The sequence below is a fragment of the Adelges cooleyi genome, unplaced genomic scaffold (genome assembly GCF_023614345.1).
Source record: "Adelges cooleyi isolate 19-005CV unplaced genomic scaffold, UGA_ACOO_1.1 ACOO_flye_CR_arks_rails_tigmint_CR_PRNA_23, whole genome shotgun sequence".
Lineage (NCBI taxonomy): Eukaryota > Metazoa > Arthropoda > Insecta > Hemiptera > Adelgidae > Adelges > Adelges cooleyi.
In genome coordinates this window covers 5,557,796-5,580,535 of record NW_026095893.1, presented here as the reverse complement: position 1 = coordinate 5,580,535, position 22,740 = coordinate 5,557,796, and the positions used below count along the sequence as shown (strand labels likewise).

General features: G+C 26.8%; 4 protein-coding genes across 7 annotated transcripts; 1 reads left to right on the top strand and 3 right to left on the bottom strand.

Moving 5' to 3' along the window:
- Nucleotides 1-281: 281 nt before the first annotated feature.
- LOC126835946 (uncharacterized) lies at nt 282-10,788 on the bottom strand. The gene is made up of 3 exons (XM_050568847.1): nt 10,700-10,788; nt 892-1,119; nt 282-686 (listed from the first exon to the last, which is right to left on the bottom strand). The coding sequence occupies exons 2-3, from the start codon at nt 1,079-1,081 to the stop codon at nt 505-507; spliced, it is 372 nt and encodes a 123-aa protein (XP_050424804.1). The 5' UTR covers nt 1,082-1,119; nt 10,700-10,788; the 3' UTR covers nt 282-504.
- A 2,439-nt stretch (nt 10,789-13,227) lies between these two features.
- LOC126835158 (sec1 family domain-containing protein 2-like) lies at nt 13,228-19,642 on the top strand. Of its 2 annotated transcripts, none has more exons than XM_050567471.1 (11): nt 13,228-13,686; nt 13,752-13,949; nt 14,429-14,530; nt 14,613-14,750; nt 14,823-15,004; nt 15,336-15,582; nt 15,657-15,782; nt 15,862-16,063; nt 16,212-16,311; nt 19,112-19,271; nt 19,367-19,480. In XM_050567471.1, exons 1-11 carry the CDS (start codon nt 13,498-13,500, stop codon nt 19,367-19,369), a joined length of 1,647 nt encoding a protein of 548 aa, XP_050423428.1. In that variant the 5' UTR covers nt 13,228-13,497; the 3' UTR covers nt 19,370-19,480. The 2 variants fall into 2 exon arrangements, with proteins under 2 accessions (XP_050423428.1, XP_050423427.1); XM_050567470.1 differs by having other exon boundaries at nt 13,229-13,686; nt 19,112-19,267; nt 19,367-19,642.
- On the bottom strand, nt 17,308-18,578 carry LOC126835159 (cyclin-H). The gene has a single exon (XM_050567472.1). It carries the CDS (start codon nt 18,332-18,334, stop codon nt 17,432-17,434), a length of 903 nt encoding a protein of 300 aa, XP_050423429.1. The 5' UTR covers nt 18,335-18,578; the 3' UTR covers nt 17,308-17,431.
- LOC126835160 (uncharacterized) lies at nt 19,573-22,548 on the bottom strand. Of its 3 annotated transcripts, none has more exons than XM_050567474.1 (5): nt 22,065-22,548; nt 21,898-22,000; nt 21,694-21,813; nt 20,479-20,613; nt 19,573-19,979 (listed from the first exon to the last, which is right to left on the bottom strand). In XM_050567474.1, the coding sequence occupies exons 1-5, from the start codon at nt 22,227-22,229 to the stop codon at nt 19,756-19,758; spliced, it is 747 nt and encodes a 248-aa protein (XP_050423431.1). In that variant the 5' UTR covers nt 22,230-22,548; the 3' UTR covers nt 19,573-19,755. The 3 variants fall into 3 exon arrangements, with proteins under 3 accessions (XP_050423431.1, XP_050423430.1, XP_050423432.1); XM_050567473.1 differs by having other exon boundaries at nt 21,694-21,816; nt 22,065-22,540; XM_050567475.1 differs by having other exon boundaries at nt 20,479-20,559; nt 21,694-21,816; nt 22,065-22,539.
- Between the last annotated feature and the right edge of the window lie 192 nt (nt 22,549-22,740).

The window sequence follows — 22,740 nt, the reverse complement described above, 5'->3', positions numbered from 1 at the left end:
GCTATTAAATTAATTGCAAAATAGCATTATTGACAATATTTAAATGATATTATATTATATCTTTTAGATAATATAATTGCGGTCCACTAAATTAAAAGTTATACATCGTGAACCCTTGACCCTACAGCTACTTAGTTATCCGGGTACTAAATTATTAATTAAAAAGAATAACCAAAATTTATGTTTTGAAAGCTATTTTTAATAGTTATATTATATCATTAGTTATTTTACATCAGAATAGGCAACATATAATAACATGTTTCATTTTGCGATGTATATTATAATGTATCCGGAGAAAATAAATCATATTATACAATTTGCCTTACAAAGTTACCAAGTAACTGGCGATCTAAAACATTAAAACAAATAATATAAAATGTAATTTTTTTTTTTAAATAAATATTACTAAAAATAATTAAATTTAAAATCATAATAAATAAATAGTTATGTTATTATATTTAGTTAAACATTGTTTGTTTATTGTCAAATCAACTTTTAGGAAACTTATCGACGCCTGCGACGTCCCCATCTAAGAGGTTGGCCGACCGGCCTGTTGCCGCCTTGTGATGAATCTGAGTTTGGAAAAAAAGAACTAAATGGTGACCGAATTACATGCCTGCCATTGCCACTTATTTGTTTCCACGGTTTCCAATGTGAAAGAAACGATAATGCTCGTTTTCTATTTTCTGCAACATACCATGCAAAATATAATTCTAAAAAAGATCGAATTGCTTAAAGTTTAAAAACTATATAAAACAAAAAAAGATGTTTTATAATTTACTAAATTGTCTAATGTCTAATCTAAGGATTTAAGAACATGTAATACTTATATTGATATGATAAAAAGTGAATTTTAAAAATTATAAATAATATATATATATATATTCTTACCGTTTTTGAAACTGACTTCTGGTTCATTTTGTTCAACATCTTCGCCATCCATAGGACTCCACGTTTCAAATCTCTTTGCACTGTTATCGAGCCATTGTAATAGCTCGTTGCTAGACTCGTCGTATAATTTCCTTTCAGCAACTATAAGGGTTGTGACCAGTGCTAGCAATATCACCCATTGGAGAGTCATGATGCCAGATGCCTATTGGCCGGGCCACTACGGCTATTCTGAAAAAACAAAAAATACTTTATTGTTAAAAATCTGCTATAAGGACAGGTTGTCTACTAAATTTAACACTAAATAAATGTTTATATTAATTAACTACTTGCAGAATATTGTTTGTATTAAATTACTTATTTTAAAAGTTCGTCTGTTAAAATTTAAGTGGATGTCAACAACTATTTTATCCGTCAAAAAATAAACTAATTACAATTTGGCAGTTTCTCTATTTTTTAGTAAAAAATGATTGTCAATAGCTTTCAGTTTCGTATAAGACCTACATAAATCCGAACGCATAATGATATTACGCATTAGATGTCGTTTAGAGGGTTGATTCTCAGTATTATTATAAAATCACTATTGGTAAAAAAGCAGCACAGATAATAAATGCATTAAATTTAATGGAATATAAACGATATTTTTAGACTCAATACTTACAACTGAGTCTACAATATCAATAAGTACATAAAACCAAATAAATAAACTATGTATGTAATGATATATTTCTCCGTATTATACTTTATACATTTCCTAGGTAGTTTTGTCGATGTAACTAAGTAATTTCTAAAGGTTCTAAGCATAATAATAAAACACAGTAAACTGTATAATAAACATTTATTGATAATGCAGATTGGATCAAGAAGACGAAAATAATTATTAATTGCCGTACATGTTCATTTTTACTTTATCCTACTGTATTTGATACAGTAAGACAAAAATCATTCAATCAATAATGTAATTCAAATTACTAACAGATCATTTTATAATTTTATTTAAAATTTTAATAAAAAATAAAATAAGACACAATCGCTAAAAAGGTCTGATATTCTCCAGTACTAACTAAAAATAGCACACTAAATATATTCATACATACACATACAGTGTTATTTACTAATATAAATGTGTCTAAGTATGGTATTTATAATATTGATCAAAAACTATTATAATAACAATCACTCATATATCTGGTATGTAAGCTTAGTACCTAGGTATAAATTATGTTTAGAAACAAATTTGAAAGCAATTCTTAAATTTATCGAAAACAGTGATATAAATTCCAAAAAGGCAATGACTGAGGACATATTTAGTTTTACACTAGGGCACCAGAACATCTAGTTATACCACTGCCTATAAGACTTACACAAGTTGCCAAATTTGAACATTAAAATGACCAATTTTAATATAAAAATAGAAAAAAATCGATTAATAATATTATTAATAGTAGAAAAATAATAATAATAAAAAATAGAATTCAATATGAAATTCATATTATTTTTTTTAAGTATTTTTTTATACGATACTCCATTCATTCTTTCCAAATAAATGTTAGCTTTGACCACAGCAACTAAATGGATTTTATAGAGCAAACAATATAAAATTGGTATTCAACTATCGTCACTTCGTTTTTTTTTATAGCAGATTTATTTGTGCTCTAGAAATAAAACCGTTGATATTATTATTTTTCATTTGTCTAAATCTTTTAAAATATTTAAGATAGAGGTATACAATCGATTTTATATTCCAGAGCGGTCGCGCTATTTGAAACTCATTTATTTGCACGTAAATATTTTATGGACAAGCCAAAGGGAAGACTGAAAATGAACCTCGAGTACAAAAGAAAACTAAATGTCCAAATGCTATTAATGTATCCCATGAGATACTTAGCGATTATTATTTATACGTGCAATTTATTTCTAAGTAAACATAAAAGTTTGATTCAATAATAAACAACATAATTGGTATGAATATATTGAATGTTATAAATGCATAAAAATCGATTCATTTTATTTTTATATTTTAATTGTTTTATAGTAATATATATATATATATATATATATATATATGTCTGCATAGATAGTACAATGAAGTACTAAATATTATGTTATACGTATGTACATAAATACTATAATATTCCTTTTACAAATGTGAACTTTCGTATATTTTTTTATGTTTTCTTGACTTATTCATAACAATGTTTTGTTTTACAATTGTAATCTCATAGTATTTTTTGAGAACTGGAACAGGTGAACCGAACGTGGTGTAATAACTATAATTGCTGTGGTCCTCATATGATATTCCTTATAAACTCTTAATAAATATTAAACATTTTACTACATTAAAATTCTAAGTGATCGTTGTAATATTTCATTATTCATTTCACTATATAATGAATGTCATGTGTGTTCAACGATTTCTGTTATGAAATCCATTTTTATTAATTAAAAATAATTAATCTTTAAATATAATCTAATCACGGTTCTGAAAATTAAAATCCCTTTCTTTAGTTTTTGTAGTTTTATCGTGTATTTTGAAAACAAAGATGATTTGAATGGGTTTATAATTTATTAAATTATTTTAATTTATTATTAAATACACTATAAATTTAATTTAAAAAAGTCTAAAAAGTACTACAAAATAAATTGCCGTAAACATTTTTTTTTTTTTTGACAAACGTCAATATATGCAAAACATAATAAATTAATAGTTATCAATCAACAACTGACACTGAAATAAGTACCTAAATGTATTATTTTTGATAATTCAAACTACTTCTATTTTTTTTTAAATAGACGAATTTTTTAAAAATAATTATAAATATACCTATAGATTTGTCAGTTGGCTACAATATTAGGGTAACTCCCGAATAGAATTCAACTGGCAAAGAATATGCTTGATGAACTACCGGGTTGTAGAAGTTAGCACAAAAAATACTGAAAATATACCTTTTTCTCAGTTTTCACGCCTTATATTATGCATTTATTTATACTATTTAAACTATTTTTTTCTGTATTTTGTATTTGTATACAACAAATAAGGACCTTCAAATACAGAGTTTTTTATTTTACTTTACTGTTTTATACTAGTACCTACATTGTAACGACTAAGTTATATACAGATAGTGACATAAATGAAAACTGAGCAAATAGATGTAAATAATTTCATAGAGCAAACAATTCAAATATTTTCAAAACTATGTAAAGTTTGTGTTCAATATTCTCTAACTATGTTATTTTATGCTTGTGATAAATTGATGGGGTATCACTTTATTCATGTCGAGACTCCTGGCTCATGTGTTCTAATTAAAATATTAATATTAAAAAGAATACTATACATCTATAGTATATTAAATAAAACAATTTTAATACTATACTTTCTATTATCCTTTTCTACTCTATACATCATTTTAATATAGCCGACATTAATTTTGACCATCTTCGTGGTCCTTTGATGTACTTCTTAAATTGTATACAATACCTGCTTATTATATTAAAAACTCTTACTTCCTATTATTCGTATATAAAAGTCATTATAAAATACTAAGTTCCTTTTTGTATTGTTCATGAGCTTTTGTAAAGTTCTTACTTTTTCTTTTCATTTTTATATTAACGTTTTTCTGTATTTATCGGTAAAATAAGCAATCCACCCTTCGTAAGTGTACTTTTTACATATTGGCCGCTCTAAAGATTAGAGATTTTTTTCTTTGTAGATAAAATATTTTAATCTATAGAGATTATAATTCTACAGAGAAGTAAAATAATTTAAACTTAAGTTGCAAGTATTATAAAGCAAATGTTTTATAACATTTATGAATCATTTAATCTTCTGCTAAAACATGATTTTTTAACTTTTTAACATTGTAAATATTATAAATATAACATTATATACAGACAACTATTATAGTGAACTGGATGTTTTAAATTCAGGTTCAGAGCACACGGATGAGTGTAACCAGTAAAGAATCGAAATAACTAAGTATACCTATTCTAACAATCGCTGAATAACCTGATATCGATGTGACGGTTAGGTTCTTTTTTATATTAATCAGTTGACATTTACAATGATAATTTTATAATTTCGAAATACTTAATTGCTATGTAGTAAAGAGTTCTTAAGGTTCTTAATTATTCGTATATTCTAAACTCTTTTGCTAGATAAAATCATTTGCAATGGTTTTAATGTAATTATTATTTTTAGTTGTTATTGATGTTTTAGCTCTAGGCCCAGAGCGGAGACATCATAGTGTTTTTTATTTTGTATCTTTTACTTACTGTATTTTGGAACTATAAAACGGTTATGGTTTATACTTTTGTTTGATTAAAATGTACAACTCGATTTTGGAATAAGAAATAAAATATACTAATTTTTTTCGCTGAATCCGTGGCATTAGAGTTTCTCTAGTACGCTGACTAATTGTAATTAAATCACCTCCAAAAATTAAAAAACGCCGATTTGTGATATTTTCAACGTGTTTGGTACTTTTGAATAATGTTCTAAAAAACCGTATTAAAGTGAAACTTTATTCGATTTAAACTGTAAACTGTATGTTGATATTATAGTATGTAGAAAATGTGACTTGAAAAGTACAATTTTTGATAAAAATCGTATATCTTACTGTTTAGTATTTTTAGGCTTTTTTTATAGTAAAACTTTTTTATACAGCCAAGTTTAATAACTTAACAATACGTAATACAAAATATTGCAGAGTTTAAAACTAAATGTGAGACCTTAATATATTGACCGTAAACCGGTAGTAAATGCTATAAACTATATTCATGCTTTTAATGTACACATAGGTATGTTACATAAAACATTATAATTTATTATCGTACAGTAGGTACAGTCTTGCAGTTGTTATAATATAGATAAAAATATAAAAGTAAAATTATTATTTTATGCGTTTCATTGTAAAGTTTGCTTTAATTGTAATGATAATAGTCTAGAGACTATTTGAAATTTTAAGCGTTTGCTCTCTTTTAGGTTTCTAGTGTTTAGTTAATTACGTTTATAAATTCTTACGAACGAACGATTAGACCGACTCCCCGACTATTTTTTTTTGAAAATTACCCTGCATGTCTGTTACAATTAAAAGAATGTTCTCAAACTGTTTTGTATTTTTTTTCGATTATGTTGGCCATGTTCGTAAAATTATTTTTAATTTTGTCTTTTTATTGGTTTCTTATATAAAATAATCTCAGCTTACTGCAAAATATTGGTATTTTCCATCGAAATAAACGGAAAATTATCTCATTTTTACACTTATTTATTTCAACTATTTTGAATACTGTGGTTGTTTTTCTCCGTTTTATAGACTTTTCTATGAATTTTTATCTTTTTTTTTTGTTTTTCTAAGCGTTTTTATGGAGATCCTAATTTAAAATTTACATATTTTATGTAAAATTTCTTCAGTTTTCTAGAAAAAATACTAGAAAAATTCTCAAGTTTTGGGCAACACGACAAAACAATTTTTAGATTATAAACTCAATATAAATGATTAATTTTTTTTTATGCGAGAAAAAAAATTATATTGATTTTTAACTATTTGACAAGAATTTATGAATTATTATTATTTTTTAATTTACTCTTACTATTGAAAGATAACTTTTAAAGTTGCATTTTATAATGCAACATCTTTATAAGGTTGTCAAGCCAGCTTAAAGTTAGCTGTATAATATATTGAGTTACATTGTCCATTTATCGATTACATACCTAGTTGTGTGTTTTTATTTACTTTTACAATTGTTTATAATATTATAATGAAATATAGGCATAATAAATTATATCGCCAAAGATTATAAAAGCTATGTCTAGATAAATATTTTTGTACTTGCCGTCTACTTATAGCAAATATTTGTATCTACGCTATAACCGCAGTATTTAAGTACGTACAGTATCAATAACAAAATGTAATTTATGCACAGCTTACTGTAAACAAAAGTAGAAACATAAATCTAAAAAAATAATTATCTTTTAAAATAACTACTCAACAAAACAATTTCATTCTCCTCTCTGCATTTTAAAATACTTGGATAGATTAGACTTTACTCAAAGTTTAACTCCCAATGTACTAAAAGATAATTCATTTGTTTTAAACATGTAAAAAAGAAAGTAAATCATAAGACATTTATATTTTATAATATTTAAAGTGCTTTTGTTAGTGATCTCTATTTATGATAAAGGATGAAACATGTTTACCTTTTTAACATATATTTTATTTAAAAATACATTTAAAAGAAATATTGAAAAGTGAAGACCTATATTCGTTGGAGTTTAAATAAATCCTATAATTATCTTTGTACTTAATCATTTGTATTGTTAATCATGTTTCTGTAATTAGTACCTACTCGCTGTAATTCGGCGAATTCGCGTAAAGAATAAATTTTAGTTTATTTGACACTAGAATGAAGCAAAACTTAATTAAATCTATATATTTTTAACGAAGCCACTTAAATTTGTTTGTATGACAAAAATGTTTAACTTGGGAAACTACCCCCACATAATTTTTTGATCCATGAATTTGTTGTTCATTTTTATAATATCCTATATAGGATACGGATACGGATATCATTCGCGAATCCTTAAATATTGAGATTTTTACTTTTTTTATTACTTCCAAACGAAAAACACTATACAAACAATTATTTTCTCGGGAAGGGGCTTCCCTGACCCCTTATTTGCGTCACTTCAATTGTATAATATGTATTACCCATATTATACACTATAGTAGTACTATAGTGTTATGATAGATTTTTATTTATTTTCCATCATATATTATAGTTCTGTTTTTAGAGTTATAAAAACATATTATGAAAGTGTTATTTAATACAAGTGAATATGACTTCATCACTAACTTTTATCGGGCTTTTAAATGTTACACAATTCTAAGCATATTCTTATAACCTAATAAAAATATCATAACAATAAAAAAAAAGTAATAAAACCCTAGACCTCTAACAGCCTTATTTTCTTTCTAGTCTCTGCGTTAATGGCTGAAAATGTCAAGAAAACGTTATAGGCATAAAACAGCTGTAAAATAATATTTATAGTTAATTCACATCTACACGAAAAAAATTAGTCAACATTTGAAAATTAATTTAAGTTGCGGGGTTTTAAAGTAACTATAAAGGAGATCAGAACATTGTAGATGCTAGACTAACTCACTCTAGAGAAAGGAAGTAATTAATTGAATAATTTTAAAGTATTCATATTTTATTAATATAAATGTATATTTATGTATACTTATTTTCCAATCATTAACATCACATCATTGTAAAAACTAATAAATATATTTAAGCTTCGATGTAAAGTTGGGAAGGTAATAATTTTACAATTATGTATTTTTTTAAATTAATATTTATTCAAAAATACTTTAATGGAAAAAATTTTTCTCATAGGACATTAAGCTAAAATAAAAATGTAGGAACCTTTACCTACCAGATCCTGGACATACCAATGGATTTATATTTATTATTTGGTAACTGGAATTTCAACTTTAAATATTACAACATTTTCTTAAACACTAATCGTAATTTTTTTACTCCAAAAAATAAATAAACGAAATTGTATCTTTTTGCTTTTTTGATACTGGAACACCCTAAATAATTATAGTTTTAAAAGGTTTGTTGGTTAAAAACGTAGAAAACTGAGCGCTTATAATAAATATGGTTTAAATTATTTCATTTAAACTCATATTCTTGAAAAAAACATTATCAGTATAACGAATTGCAAGTAGTATCCTGTAACAGGGAAACAAGGTGATGCTCTTTGACCAATCATCACTACTATTTAACATTGTGGTGAAGAAAAATACACGGAATGTGCGAAAACTTAACTATGGTATCGATGTTGACATAAACAAAATTGAAGTATTAGGTATTTACTGAAGACCTTAATATTATTGGCCATAATAAAGAAGGTATAATATCTACAAAATACCTCAACCATCATTAACGAAGCAAAATCCATAGGACCGATGTCAAAACTAAAGTAATGGAATTATTACCTAACAATGCAACGATGATGATATTTTAGTGGATGAAGGACATACATAAGAAAAAGTTAAGCAATTTAAATATATTAAGATGCCACTTTTTGTGGTAATTATGATTGGACAGATCACAGATGAGTCAACGAAACGTACCGCCAAGGCAGAAAAGACATATTTTGCTCTTATTAATTAATATTTTAAATCAAAACTATTCTCAAGGAGAACTAAAGTGCAATTTATACACGGCAATAGTTAGACCAACTCTAACATATGGATGTGAGATGTAGATTGTAACAAGCTGAATGGAGCAAAAAATGCTATCGTCAGAGAACAAAATACTGAGAATAATCTGTGGTCCAGTATCAGTATCTGAGTAGGGTTCTGAACCATATGACAATAATCTGCATTGCTGGCGTAGGAGAAAAAACAAAAGTCCGGTACATGACTAGTGTACCGAAGATAACAACTTGGCGCGGAGAATTCAATGATTCGGACATGTGATGAAGAGACCGGAAACAGCAAACTTAAGAGCATAATTAAGTGGAGACCATACGGAAAAAGGCTGAGAGAACGACCAATGATACGATGGATGGACGGGGGAAACATGACCTGGAGAAGTTTAGTGTAGTAAATTGTCAAGAGAGAGTGCATGATCATGAGGTCAGGGCCGTGTCGGTGGCGGCGAAAATGTGCACATCAAAGTTTAAAATCTACAGTTTTAATAATTATAAAAAAAAATATTAAAATATTAAAAATTTGAAATATTTTAAAAATAAAATATTAAAATTTTAAAACAAAATTAAGCATTAACCATACTTAAAACGTATGTATAGTTCAACTTATCGGCCTTATAATGTCATTAACGTTATATTAATAAAACAATGTTTATGATAGAAGAGTTCATCACTAATTTAATGATGTATTTAAATTAAAATCGTACTATACGGACTTAAACGTACTAATGGCTCGCATAAGGGGTGCTTATATTTTATTTGTTTTTTTACTGTTACAACTCGTAAAATTAAAATTAGCTATAATTATTTATCTAGTTCATAAGTTGACACCATAAGTATAAAACAACTAAGTATACTTTCTCACTTCTTACTGGATTGTCCTTCCCTTAACTCCAAGGAGATCTCCCTTATTCATTTCCTAGCTTTGCATGGCCTCTCTAACCCTAACCCCATACTTATTTTTAATTCTAGTCTTGTTCCTATAATTAATGCAACTAATAACTATATCATTTATTTTGAGCGCTAGCTGCACTATATAGCTTTTTTATTTGTCCATTTTTTATTTTCTACACTTAATAATACGATTTATCTGTCCTTATACTTTTATAGTTTAAGATATATTTTTTTAATATGATATTTACCTCATTGTAAAGAACTTAGGTAACTAAGGTTAATTGTATGAGTAATATTTATGTAATTGTCGAGCCATCATGTATTCATATTTACCTAATAAAGGCCATAAAAAAAAAATTAAATGTACAATATCACAGAGATTCACAATAATACAGACAGTTGTGTTCAATTTTCATCAAGAAGAAAACGATTAGGTATTATTTATTCTGTATATTCATTATGATGTTTAGTTTTATACGGTTATACCTTTAATGCCATTTTCGTTTTTAATAATAGTAATTAATTTTTTAAACGGGTTTTGTAAATTTATCTTGTAAAAAATAGAATTTAAAAAAAAACTCATGTTAAATTTGCTTAGATAACGTATTCGGGGTAATAGCAAACATTTATTAACTAACATTATTAATTCTATTATAACTCGTTTAACTGAAGTCTAGTATTCCAAAATGTACTCACGTATTTTTCAAATCAGTTTCGAGTGTATATTCGTGCACACAAAAGCTCCGGTCAGTTTGATTTTGACGACTGGCTTCAGTTTGTCTGTGGGAAAGCTCTTAAAGCCCAACTATTCCACCTGTTGAGGACACGCCTACAAAAAAAAAACACCCTCTGCGCTCGTCACTAGCTTTCCACCCTCAAGCTACCGTTTCTCTACCATCAACACATCAATGACCAACTTCCCATGCTTTATTATATTAATAATATACAATTTATTTCATAACAATTGCGGATAATTTTAAGATATATGTTTATACATATATAGATACACTCCGATCTCTATAATTATGTCCATGCAGCTTTTATAATTTAATATAAGTTGATGCAAAATAGAAAATAATATTTTAGTGTAGTTTAAGACTCGGATCTTATAATAGTATAATTTTCTAGGATCGTCTTAATTTCTTTTTGTAAAATTTATAAAATTAAATGTTAGTAAATAAATGTTATATACCTATTAGGGTGGCGTAAAAAAATCGATCTTCGAAATGTTAATGAGCTAACATTTAAAGTTGTTCTATACATAAAAAAAAGAGACTTGGTGAAAATTTGAGATTAAAAAAAAATTCTTTACCAGTCGCTCAACGCGTTTTAAATAATTTGACCGAAAATTATCAAAAAAAAAACAAAATATGACTAAAGTTATAAAATTTTGGTAAAAAATCATTATTAACACATCTTATTTGTAGTATTTTTAGCGTTGAGTACAACTGTTAAGTTTCAAAATCCTAAGTTAAAAATTGATTACGTAATTAACAAAAATTCGTAATTAAAAGGTCAATTTTCAATTATTCTTAAAGTAACTAAAAATTTTTTTTTTAATTTTTTAATAAGTTATTTTGTTGAACGTTATGTATGTTTCTAGTGAAGACAAATTTTTTCACTAATGTTAAAAATGTATACTTTTTTTCGTGCACCAAAATTAACGTTTTACTGAAAAATGTATATGTGTGTCAAATAATAAAATACTTATCGTTATGAATTTTAGCTATTATATTCTATTACAATTTATTTAATTTGAATACTAACATAGGAAATCCAATGATTAACATGCCCATGCACAAATTTTAGTATTTTCAGACACCAAAGTGATACTATATCGATTATTCAGATAATAACGCTTAAATTTTATATTTAAGCGTTATTATTTAAAATTTAATTTCTACAACTAAACAATTTCGTTAGCTCAACAAAATTATGCCCTACCTAAAACAATATTTAACATTTATTTAAATACACACGAAATATGTTTGAGTCCTGTCCACGTTCTGTATACCATAAAGAACATACACTCCGTATCGTGGTTATATTTAGATGTTATAACAAAAAAAGGTAGAATTATTAAAAAACCATAACCGAAAGTCCATTCCTACAACATTCGTTTGCTCGATAACCCAGATGCGTCTTTCAAAACATTTTATCTTTTTTCAATTTTAAATTGGAGTTTGAAATTGTTGACGGCTTTCGAAAAAATAGTAAGGTACATCATACAAACGATGGTAGTGTAAAGAAAATTAGACCTTCGTCTACGTCTGTATGCTGTATAATTAAAAATTAGTTGTGATTAAATATTTAAAATTGCCAGTGCAATTAGTCTATCCGCGTATATTTCGTTAATTATTATTTTCCATTACAATTTTAAATTAATTTTGTTTAAATATTTTGCCGCCCTAAGTCATTGCCACCCTGGGAATGTGCCCCCTGCCTAAATACGACCATGGCTTTTACGTTTTTATTTTTAGGAAATGTTCTGTGGCTATACATGTATGAATGACAAAACTTATTTTTATAATTTAGATTCAAAATGAAAAATATAATTTTACACTAAATAATTAATGTTGTACAGTAATAATATTATGTTGTCGGTCAATTGATTTTTTCAATGTCAATTTATTTGGCCGACTGTAATTTTTAAAAAGTCCATTTGGCCGACACAGGTATGTTTAGGCCTCATCTTGTTTCGCCCCTGCTTCTCGCACAATAAATTACTACGTATGAAGTAATTGTCTATTACATTACAACTGTGAAATCATTTTTAAAAACAGCCTCGTTGGCTCATTAATGAATAAAAACGAATAAAACAAAATGCGAAATAATTACTTAATATGTGATGCTGGCCACACAGCAAACACCGTTAATAATCGTGTATTGTATACACATATTTTCAAAGTTGGTATCACTGACATTCGGGTTTTTGCCGGGTGGAGTTTTGTCCGGCGAGGTTTGGTCGTACTCCCACTATGGCTCCATATGGCCCACTATGGCCGGATAGCACCACTTTTCCCAAGTCGCCTACGTTACCAAAGACAATTTTTTCCATTGTACACTTTTTCCCCATGGCTGCAGATAAAGCCGTGATAATTACTGACAAGGTATTACAGTATTTGATAATATCCTCAGGCTTGAATAACTGATACGATTCAAATAGGAGTTGGGGGTAGTTCTTCCAAAAATGATAGTAAATAAAAGTTAAAACGTACTAAATGTCAGAACGTTGGTCGTTGACTGTTGTGTAATTACACAAATCACAATATTCATTTACATATTTACAGTTCCACAATACTGCATTAATGTTGTGTTTAAATGTTCAATTAAAATTAATAAATGTTTATACCTATTGAGAATTATAAATATTATTTATTATTAAAATAGTGCATTTTTATCGTGCTGCCATTGTTATTCTTTATTATTTTATATGAATTAGTAAATTATTAATACATTTTCTGCGCCACTATTGTTTAATTAACAATACTAGTATGCCTTATAGTGTTGATAATCCCTTGTCGGTGATGGCCGATCAGTCGTGGAATGAAGTTTGCAAATACGCTAGAGAAGCTGCTGTATTTTTAGATGAATATGCAGCAGAGTCTTTACATTGGCATGGCGGCTGTGTCCTTCTATATAAAGCTGGGGCAAAGAGCATTAAAGCCTTATCCTCTTTCGAGGTATCTCGCTCTTATTATGAAGAAATAATTTATGTGATCCACTAGTTTTCCTTTTTTATGTTTAGAGTGGAAACCCGAAAGATCGAAGGTGCTTATTAATTGTTGGAAAACCTGTAGATGAGACAGTTTTAACTGTTGCTCAGGATGTATTAAATAATAGTAACTTCAAGTATTGTCGCTTTATTGCTGGATGTGGTTTTGAGTCGTTTGGAATTGAAAATCTTGAAAATGAACTTTGCAAAATAATAACTGCCAAATATGATGTATGTTCTAACTTTTATATACGTGATAACTATTATCCTAAAAAAAAAATTTTAATTTATTCATCAAGTTAATAATGAGTATTCTCAACAGTTACACATAAGAATTAAGTATAGCTTTTAAGTATTTACTAAAATTATAGGCTAAGCTATAGAAAAGTTCATAATTGTTAAGTTATAATTGTGATAAGACTGGTATCCCATAGGAATCTAATGAAATTAAAAACTTTCATATTAGGCGTAGTTTTTAAACTTCCTTTTCATTAAAACCTTGTATATAAAATCTTTATTAGATCTAAATATTTAGAAAAAACAATATTATAATAAAATGTGTAAAACATAGCATTTTTTACAAAGGGTAATTTCAAGAATCAACTTATATACATATAAAGTAAACCATGTACTTAATTTGCTAAATAATCATTACGATAAAATAAATCCTTATGAGTATAATTTATAATTAATATTCTGTATTATTTTAGGATGGAACAGTAGATGTTATGAACATACCAATATCAATAACTTGTTTGTCACCATTATTGTTTTTAGTACCTCATCTACAAGACATTCCCTTACTAATTGAGGTGTGAACTATTTACTTTAACATATAATTGGTCTCGAAAAACTATTTTTAATATTTCTATTTACCAAATATTTTATTTTTAGAATGATTATGGTTTTTATGTACCGAAAATTGCAGTAACATTCAATAATATATTTAATCATTTGAACGTTAAACATGAAGTCTATTCTGTTGGATCCTTAAGTGATGCTGTATCTCAATATATTTACAAAGTTCAATCTGTAATTCTTAGTACAATAAGTTATTTAAACATAATTATATTATTTAACTAAACACACACTTTTGTTTTCTAGGTTCCAAATACTGAGTCCAGTCGTATGAATATCATACTTATAGACAGAATAGTTGATATGTATGCAGTAACTGATTTTTCATCTAGTTGTCCATTAGATAAATTGAATATGCTAGTAAATAGATTTTCGGGAACTTGTTCAGATATTGCTGTTAATAATGAGCCATTGTTACATAATGAAAAGTATTGATTAGTGATAAGTTTTTAAAGCTATACTAGTGTTGTGTGGGTATGGCATAGATCTAAATTTTTAGCTTTTGACATCTTTGGAAGTTTTTCATTAAAACCTTTTTTTTTAAGTATACTGTATTCTATACAATATAATATGAAATCATCTTAAAAAATTACAAATAATATTTTTTTTTTTATGATTAAATATATTTATATTTATAAATGTATGATTCCACACGTCACTAGATTAATAATATATATTAATAGTTTGTAACTATTATAAACAATACTAGTTGTATAAATAAACAGTCAACTTTGAATTCATTTTTGTACTTGTTTAAAGGTTTAAAGCAGCTAATGATCAATTACAAGTACCAATGTGTTTGGCTCCTACGTTGAAACCGACACCTGTAGTTGAATGGTTATTATTGAAAAGTGAAAAAGAAATATTGGCTACCATACGTAGTACTCTAACAGAAAAAATTTCAGGGTCTGTTAGAAAAGTAGTATCTAGAGTTACACCACAATTATTAGAAAGTTTGTTAACTGATGAAAAATTTGATTCCAAAGAAAATATTGATTTTAAACAAGTAAACAAATATGCAATCAATAAAATTTCTGCTCAATTTTATATACATATATATGATGTGTATTTTATTTTCAGCAAGTACTATGTATTTGTGCTGCTTTGAAATCGCAAAATCTTAGCAAAATTGAACTTGCTCAAAACATTGGCAAACTGTTACTTCAAAATATAGCAATGGAAAATGACACTGATATATTATTACAGGTTAAATAATTCTCAAAAAAAAAAAAATCAATAAAATGTTATTTATTTTATTATTATTATTATATGGCTTTTGTCATAGGTGACTCAGTTAATCAAAACGAGAAAAGATAGAAAACTTTCATTAGAAATTATTTTATGTATATTAGTTCAATTGTATTCAGTCGTTAATGATGATTATGAAATGACTGAAGAACAACAGTTACAGTTAGAAAATACGCTTGGTGAGGCTCTATACGAAGATATAGAATCTTTACCAGAATACATAGTTAAAGACTTAATTGGTAAGTACACAAATATTTTATTATAAATGTTCTCATAATAGTAAAAATGTTTTTATACAATAATCTTATCAATTAATGTTACCTATTTTTATGATGTAGCATATTTTTAATAAATATAATGTCAATAATAGTTTCTAATTTGTATTAGGTCAAGTTTACACACCTTTGATATGTCAACAAGCAGCAGAAAAAATATTTTTCAATATAAAGCAGGTTAAATTATCAAGACAAACATTTACTGATTATAGGTAATATTAATTATTAAATAGTTTTTAAAAAAAATATGTTTTGATATGTATAATCAATCATAATTAAAAGTATATTATTGATTATACTTTAATAACCGTCCAACCTTCGTCGGTTTTTTTGAAGTTTTAGACCAAAACGCTTGACAAAATTTTGACTACTTAGGGTAGTCCTATTTAATCTGTGTAGATATACGAGTTCTTCTTTGGCTACTTTATTAAGTTATGTAGGACACTGATTTTTGAATTTTTGTGTAAAAAATGTTTTTTAATATTAAAGATTTTTCAAAATCAAATTATTTTATTAAAAGTAACTGAATTTTTTAAATGAAAATCTGTTACCTACATCTAGTAAAATAGTAAAAAAAACTTGAATCTCTTTCCAGAAATTAAATCTGACAATCCGGCGTATGCGTAATTTTGACAAATTTTTAGGTTTAAAATACTACCAAAATGGCGTTTAATCATTGAAAAAATTTAGTCAAGTTAAAAATAATACTTTGAAGCTTATGCAAATTAATCTGTTACTAAATTGACATGGTCGAAATTTATTAAAACCCATTTTTTTCTTAAATATGGCCTATAAAAAATTCTAGTTTCACTAACGTTTTCAGTGCATAATAATATTATATACGTACAACAAAAATTCATAAAATACTTTGAAGGTAGGTAAGTTATTGTGTGAAACGAACAACTTTTACATGTATAAGATAGGCAATTACAACGAGCCCGGCCCATCGGCATCAAGCGCTTTTTTCAATGACTCGTAACTCATTTAATATTGTGAGTAGGAACATTAACCTGTATGATTTTTCTTAGAATTTATCATTCTTTTAAATTAAAAAAAAACATATTTTTTGTGTTTGTGCACCTTTAAAAATCTGTCCGCTTTCAATCCCCATAAACACAAGACATTCTGTGACTTATACTCAGTAGGTAAATAAAAATAAATTATTAATAAAATTATATAATAATATCAAGAGATTTTATTTCACATAATTTATGTGTTTATTTATTATATTTTCAATTTTTACTAAAAAAAATGTATTTCATAATTCAGAAAATTAAAAACATATATTTAAGTAAGATATAATATTAATTAAATAATAACTTATAATTGTAGTTACATAGAGTTATTTAAAGCTTCTTGTATCCTATCTTTATACTCTTCACTGAACGGGTTATTTTCTTGATTACGACATCTGTCTAATTTTTTGCTAACACGTGACATCTCTTTAGTGTGATCATCAGCAACACGAACATGCAATATCCTAATTCTTCTCACGACCTCGATCAAATCTTTTAAATGATCAGATCCAGTAGGACCTAATAGCATGTCTGTTACATATGAATCTAAATTTTCTTTGATTTGACTAGCAGAATGTAATATAGCAGCTAATGCTAATTGCGAAGGCGCAAATAACAAGCATGCATCTGTAAACAATAGTTTATCAATGAAACTATCAATGTGTGGTCGCATACGTTCAGGATCGTTCATGCGTGTTCTTGTTTTTATGTCCAAAAGGAATCCTTCAATTGCTTTAAACGGATGGTGTACTTTGAGGTTATATTTGATTTGTTCCATAAGGAATAATTCGTTATTCAGTATAACAGTTGTGGCCCTTGACTGATTACCTTTGATATTAGCTACAAACTGAGCTAGTGATACATTAAATTCATCCACTTTACAAGCCAAAAATAAACATGTGACCATTATTTCTTTAGGATGATAATCCATGACAGAATTGTATAAATAAAAACGTTTTAAGTAATTAAGGGCTGTGGCAAATACATACTTTGGCATTGGAGGTTGAAATCTATGACAGAAATCTCGTAACATGCATTCGTGACATTTTTGTATGATGTGCTCTTCATTAGCATTCAAGAAATAGTTGCTGCGTTCATCTGGACTCATGTGTGACCCATAATTTATAATGTATCTTTTATTAGCTTCTTCGCGTAAAGCATTGAGTTCCAACTCATCCTTGAATATCCAATTTTTTTTTTGAGTACTGGTAGGAAACATTATTTTTAAGTATTCAAATTTACCTATTAGATATTAAATGTAATATTTTCATTTATTCTAAATATAAAAGTAAATTGTTATTTTGACACAATAATAAAAATAATATAAGTTATTTGTACTTAATAACGTTGAACTATTATGAATGTTTTTAATTTCATTTGATTAGGTATTATTTAATTTTGTTTCGTAGTGTCATTTTATTACGACTAAATTAAATAATTATATAAGTTAAAACTCTTAAGATACTAGACAGTTAAGACTTAAGAGTACGAATATTAATCATTATTCATTAACAGTCAAATTTATCTTACTGATAAGTCTGCATAGCCGTTATAGATAACACTTAGCAACCATGTTTCTTTATGTAGGATGCTATTATATGGAGACTCCTTGCATATTTTAAGACTTGCAGCTTGCTATAAAAATATTTAAACAATTTTATTAAATTTATGTAATTAATACTTAAATTTGAACTAGTCTTGCGCATTACTCTTTCTCGATTAATAATTCAATTTAATTAAGATAGAACAAGTACAAATATTATTTATTTTGTATTTAAATTTAATACTGAATTTTAGCAAATACCTAGATACTTTATTTATAATTGCCACATGTTGATAATCTATTCTTTTTACATAAATCTTATTTACTGTGTAAAAATTTGAAAGGAAAGAAGTAAAATAAAATATTAATTTGGTTGTAGTTATTATCAATAATATATTTTGTTAAATATTTACAATATAATATATTATACTGACAGTTTATTAAAATTTATAGAAAACTATACATCAAAGAAAATCCTTATGTGCCCGCAGTTTATAGTTCATTTGTAAAACAGCTGATGAACGATGTTTGTAGTTCGATGCGGCCAAATCTACCAGTTTTAAAAATAAAGTCGGATGGAATTACTGACCTATTAAAAATGAGTTTTAAGCAAGTACCTATTACCTAAATAATAATACATTAATACATTTTATTTTAGCCGTTTTTCTTCTAAATTAAATTTGAAAATTTTGTTTAATATTAAAACAGTAAAATTATCAATACGACCAATAAGCATCCTTTGGATTGTGATCATTTGATTGTATTTTTGCTTGGGGGCATAAGTGGACAAGAAGTTCATTCAATTTATGAAGCAACTAAAAATTGTGGAATTCGTGTCAGCGTTGGATCTACTAGAATGCTATCACCATATGAAGCATTACAGTCACTGTTCAAATAAGTTTTATATACTACTGTAAAATTCACTTGTTTATATTTATAACAACTTATTTAACAAACATCAAATACATATATACACAGACATAAGTTATTAATGGTTTAATTGTTCATGGAATAATTTGATGAGCATTAAAATATTCTTATTTCCTATGCCGTAAGTCATAATTCCCTCTACCAAAAAAACAACTAAATAGAATGTTTTATTCAGATGTTGAATTGCTAAAGGAATGTAGTTTTTCAATAGATAAAGAAAGTTGCTCCAAACTGGCCATTAAAGAGTGCATGTTCTCTGATCCTTTTGTAATGCCTTGTTCACTAAGTGGTGTTGAAACGTCTTGTCTAACACCGAGCTCAAAATGTAGCCAAGCTAGATGTTCTTGTTGCTCACGAATAGCTGTCATTTGTTCCATACTACAGTCTTTACCTATAACAAAAAGAATACAATGACTAATAATTTAAAAAGCAATATTATGCCATTAAGTATCAGTGTTGAAAATTGCTGTCCAAATTATAGAATTTGATTAGTTTCGATTATGTTAGCTCAGTTTTAACTTTATTTGTATTACCTATTAGATTATTATTATTTTTTTTTTTTTAATAGAGTTATGTTGGTAGTGAATATATCTAATTTTACCCTATTTTTTAACAGTTTTGTAAGTTTAAATATAACATTGGTGCAGCGTGGAATGATGTTAAAAGTATATTATATTCTGTATATATTTTGTTTTACCCACATCTAACCTCCTTACGTAACAAGTAATTTTTCTAAAATAGTTTTTCAAAAAAACAAGAAACCATTGATCTTTAATCATAGTAGTTAAATAGTTTTGTTTAACTTTATTAAATTCATTATTATTATTAGCTTCAAACTGAAACTGAAGAAGTATTATTTAACAATGATATATACTTTTTAATATACTTACCAAACGCACGCAATTTTCCAGAATGAAAATCTTCTAGTAGTTGTTGCAAAGCTTGTTCCATTTGTCTCACGTCTGTCACATCTGATAAAAAACAATGATGTAGGCAACTTCTATCCATAGCTTGTTCAGAGGATACTACAGGTTTTTAAATGTAATGGGATGCAACCAAAAAAGCAACCACACACAAAATATAAAAAAACAAAACAAATAAACACACAAAAATAAACAAGCTTAAAATAATAATTGATTAAAAGCAAATACACAGTTAAGCTGTAAATTAAAACATAAAACTTTTAATATTGAAAGGTATATTTTTAATAGGATAAAATAGCTCCTATTAAACAATTCTACTACTACATAAAAAACAATATTCTTGCGCCATATAGCTTGTGACATACATTAGCTTCTCTTTGTACTAGTTCTGTTACTAAACACATTTTTATTGGCATTTATCAGTTCTTTTTTAAAATGTACATCAATTGTGTACTTTACTAGACTAAATCATTACTTTAAGCGTTTTTGAACACAAGCGTTCTGTTTTAGAAATTAATTTGTAACAAAACCACAAGAAATAGCAACACATATAACAGAGTTTTCAACTAATTTAGCTTAAATAGTACACTGAACTTATTCAAATCCTTTTGATTAATAGAAGAAATATTGCAATTTTACATAAAACTAATAAATATAAGTAAGAACATTAAAAAACAAAAAAACATGTTAGGCCTGTCCAAAATTGTATTAATTTTAGTATCATTAAAAACATGTAATTAATATAGTCTGACTTTTGAGTATTCTGCCCTGCTAGTAAAAAAGGCATAATATGCCATGTTGATAGTTACGAGAAAAAAATTGCTGTCTAATTTGTTACCATACTAAACCACATAATATACAAAGAATCTACAAATTAAGGTAGATACGGTAATTTTTTCGAAGGGCATCAAAAATGCCTTTAAATTCTGAAAATGTCTGTATATAATGTAATATTTTTAGATTTTTGGTATATTATACTGTCTTCTTTGCTAGCAGGGCAATATTCCTATATTTATTGTGTATTTATGTTTAGTAATTATAAACAAGCATGCAATTCTAAGAGATTTTTAATCCTTGAAATTCAATATAATATTAAACTATAACAAACTTATTACTTATAACTAATAACTATATTAAAACTATAACAAATTAATTTAGTCTTTGAAAACTGAGAAAACAAACCTTTTTTATTCTGTAGTTTGTTAAAGTTTGGAGGAGGTGGTCGAGGAGGTTTATAATCGTGTAATGAACTACGTCCTAATCTTTCATTAACACACATTAACCTAGTAGTGCCAATCGAGTCTTCTAAAAAAAAAAACTCAAATAAATTAATGTTTTGTACAGTCTTAAGGTATTAAAAATATTACATAATATTATATGTCATACTAATAATTTGAGGTTGTGCTTTGTCTTGTAGTAAAGATGAAGTACTAGATAATTTGGCAGTAGATCTCTGACCATCATTTTTTTGGCTGTCAATAGATATTGACTAAATAAAATAAAACAAAATATTTAAGTACTAAACGTGGAAAACATTGTTTACAACAACGAACCTTATTGCTTAAGCTACTAGTTTTAGTTTTTCCATCAGATTGAGAATGAGTCCTGGGTGGTGGTTTGGGTGTCATGGGTGGAGTATGTAGATTTTCCTGTGATCTGCATTCTTCATCTGGTATGACTATTTGTTCTAGTTCACATTCTTCCTTTTCTACAGACATACTGACTGATAGCAATTTACTTGTATATATTCATAAACTTCTTAAAATTCAAACTAATCAAATTACTTCACACTATGATTTAACTTGTACAATATGATCTTATAAAAACAGTTTAATAATAAAAACCTAGTCTTGTAAGTCTTGTAAATCCTGTTTTAATGCACAAATAATCTAGTTATGATTGAATTATTATTTGCTAACATCTCTACAGTTTTCATAGCAATATTGCAATGGTAGGGACTTTCCAGTTTCCACTACATTAGTTATTGCTAAATGGTAAATACTAAATTAATAATTATTATCATGATTGATGAATCACTGGTTATCTATCAGAAAACACACAGGTATGTCAGCACTGTGTGTTATTAATTCAAATCCACCTTGTCACTGGATACTGCAGGCATCGGACACTGATAAAAATTAATACAAGGAAGATACTTATCACACAAAAACGCGGCGGCCATCTTCTTACACCACTATAATGTTACGACAAAATGGCTGTCATCTATTT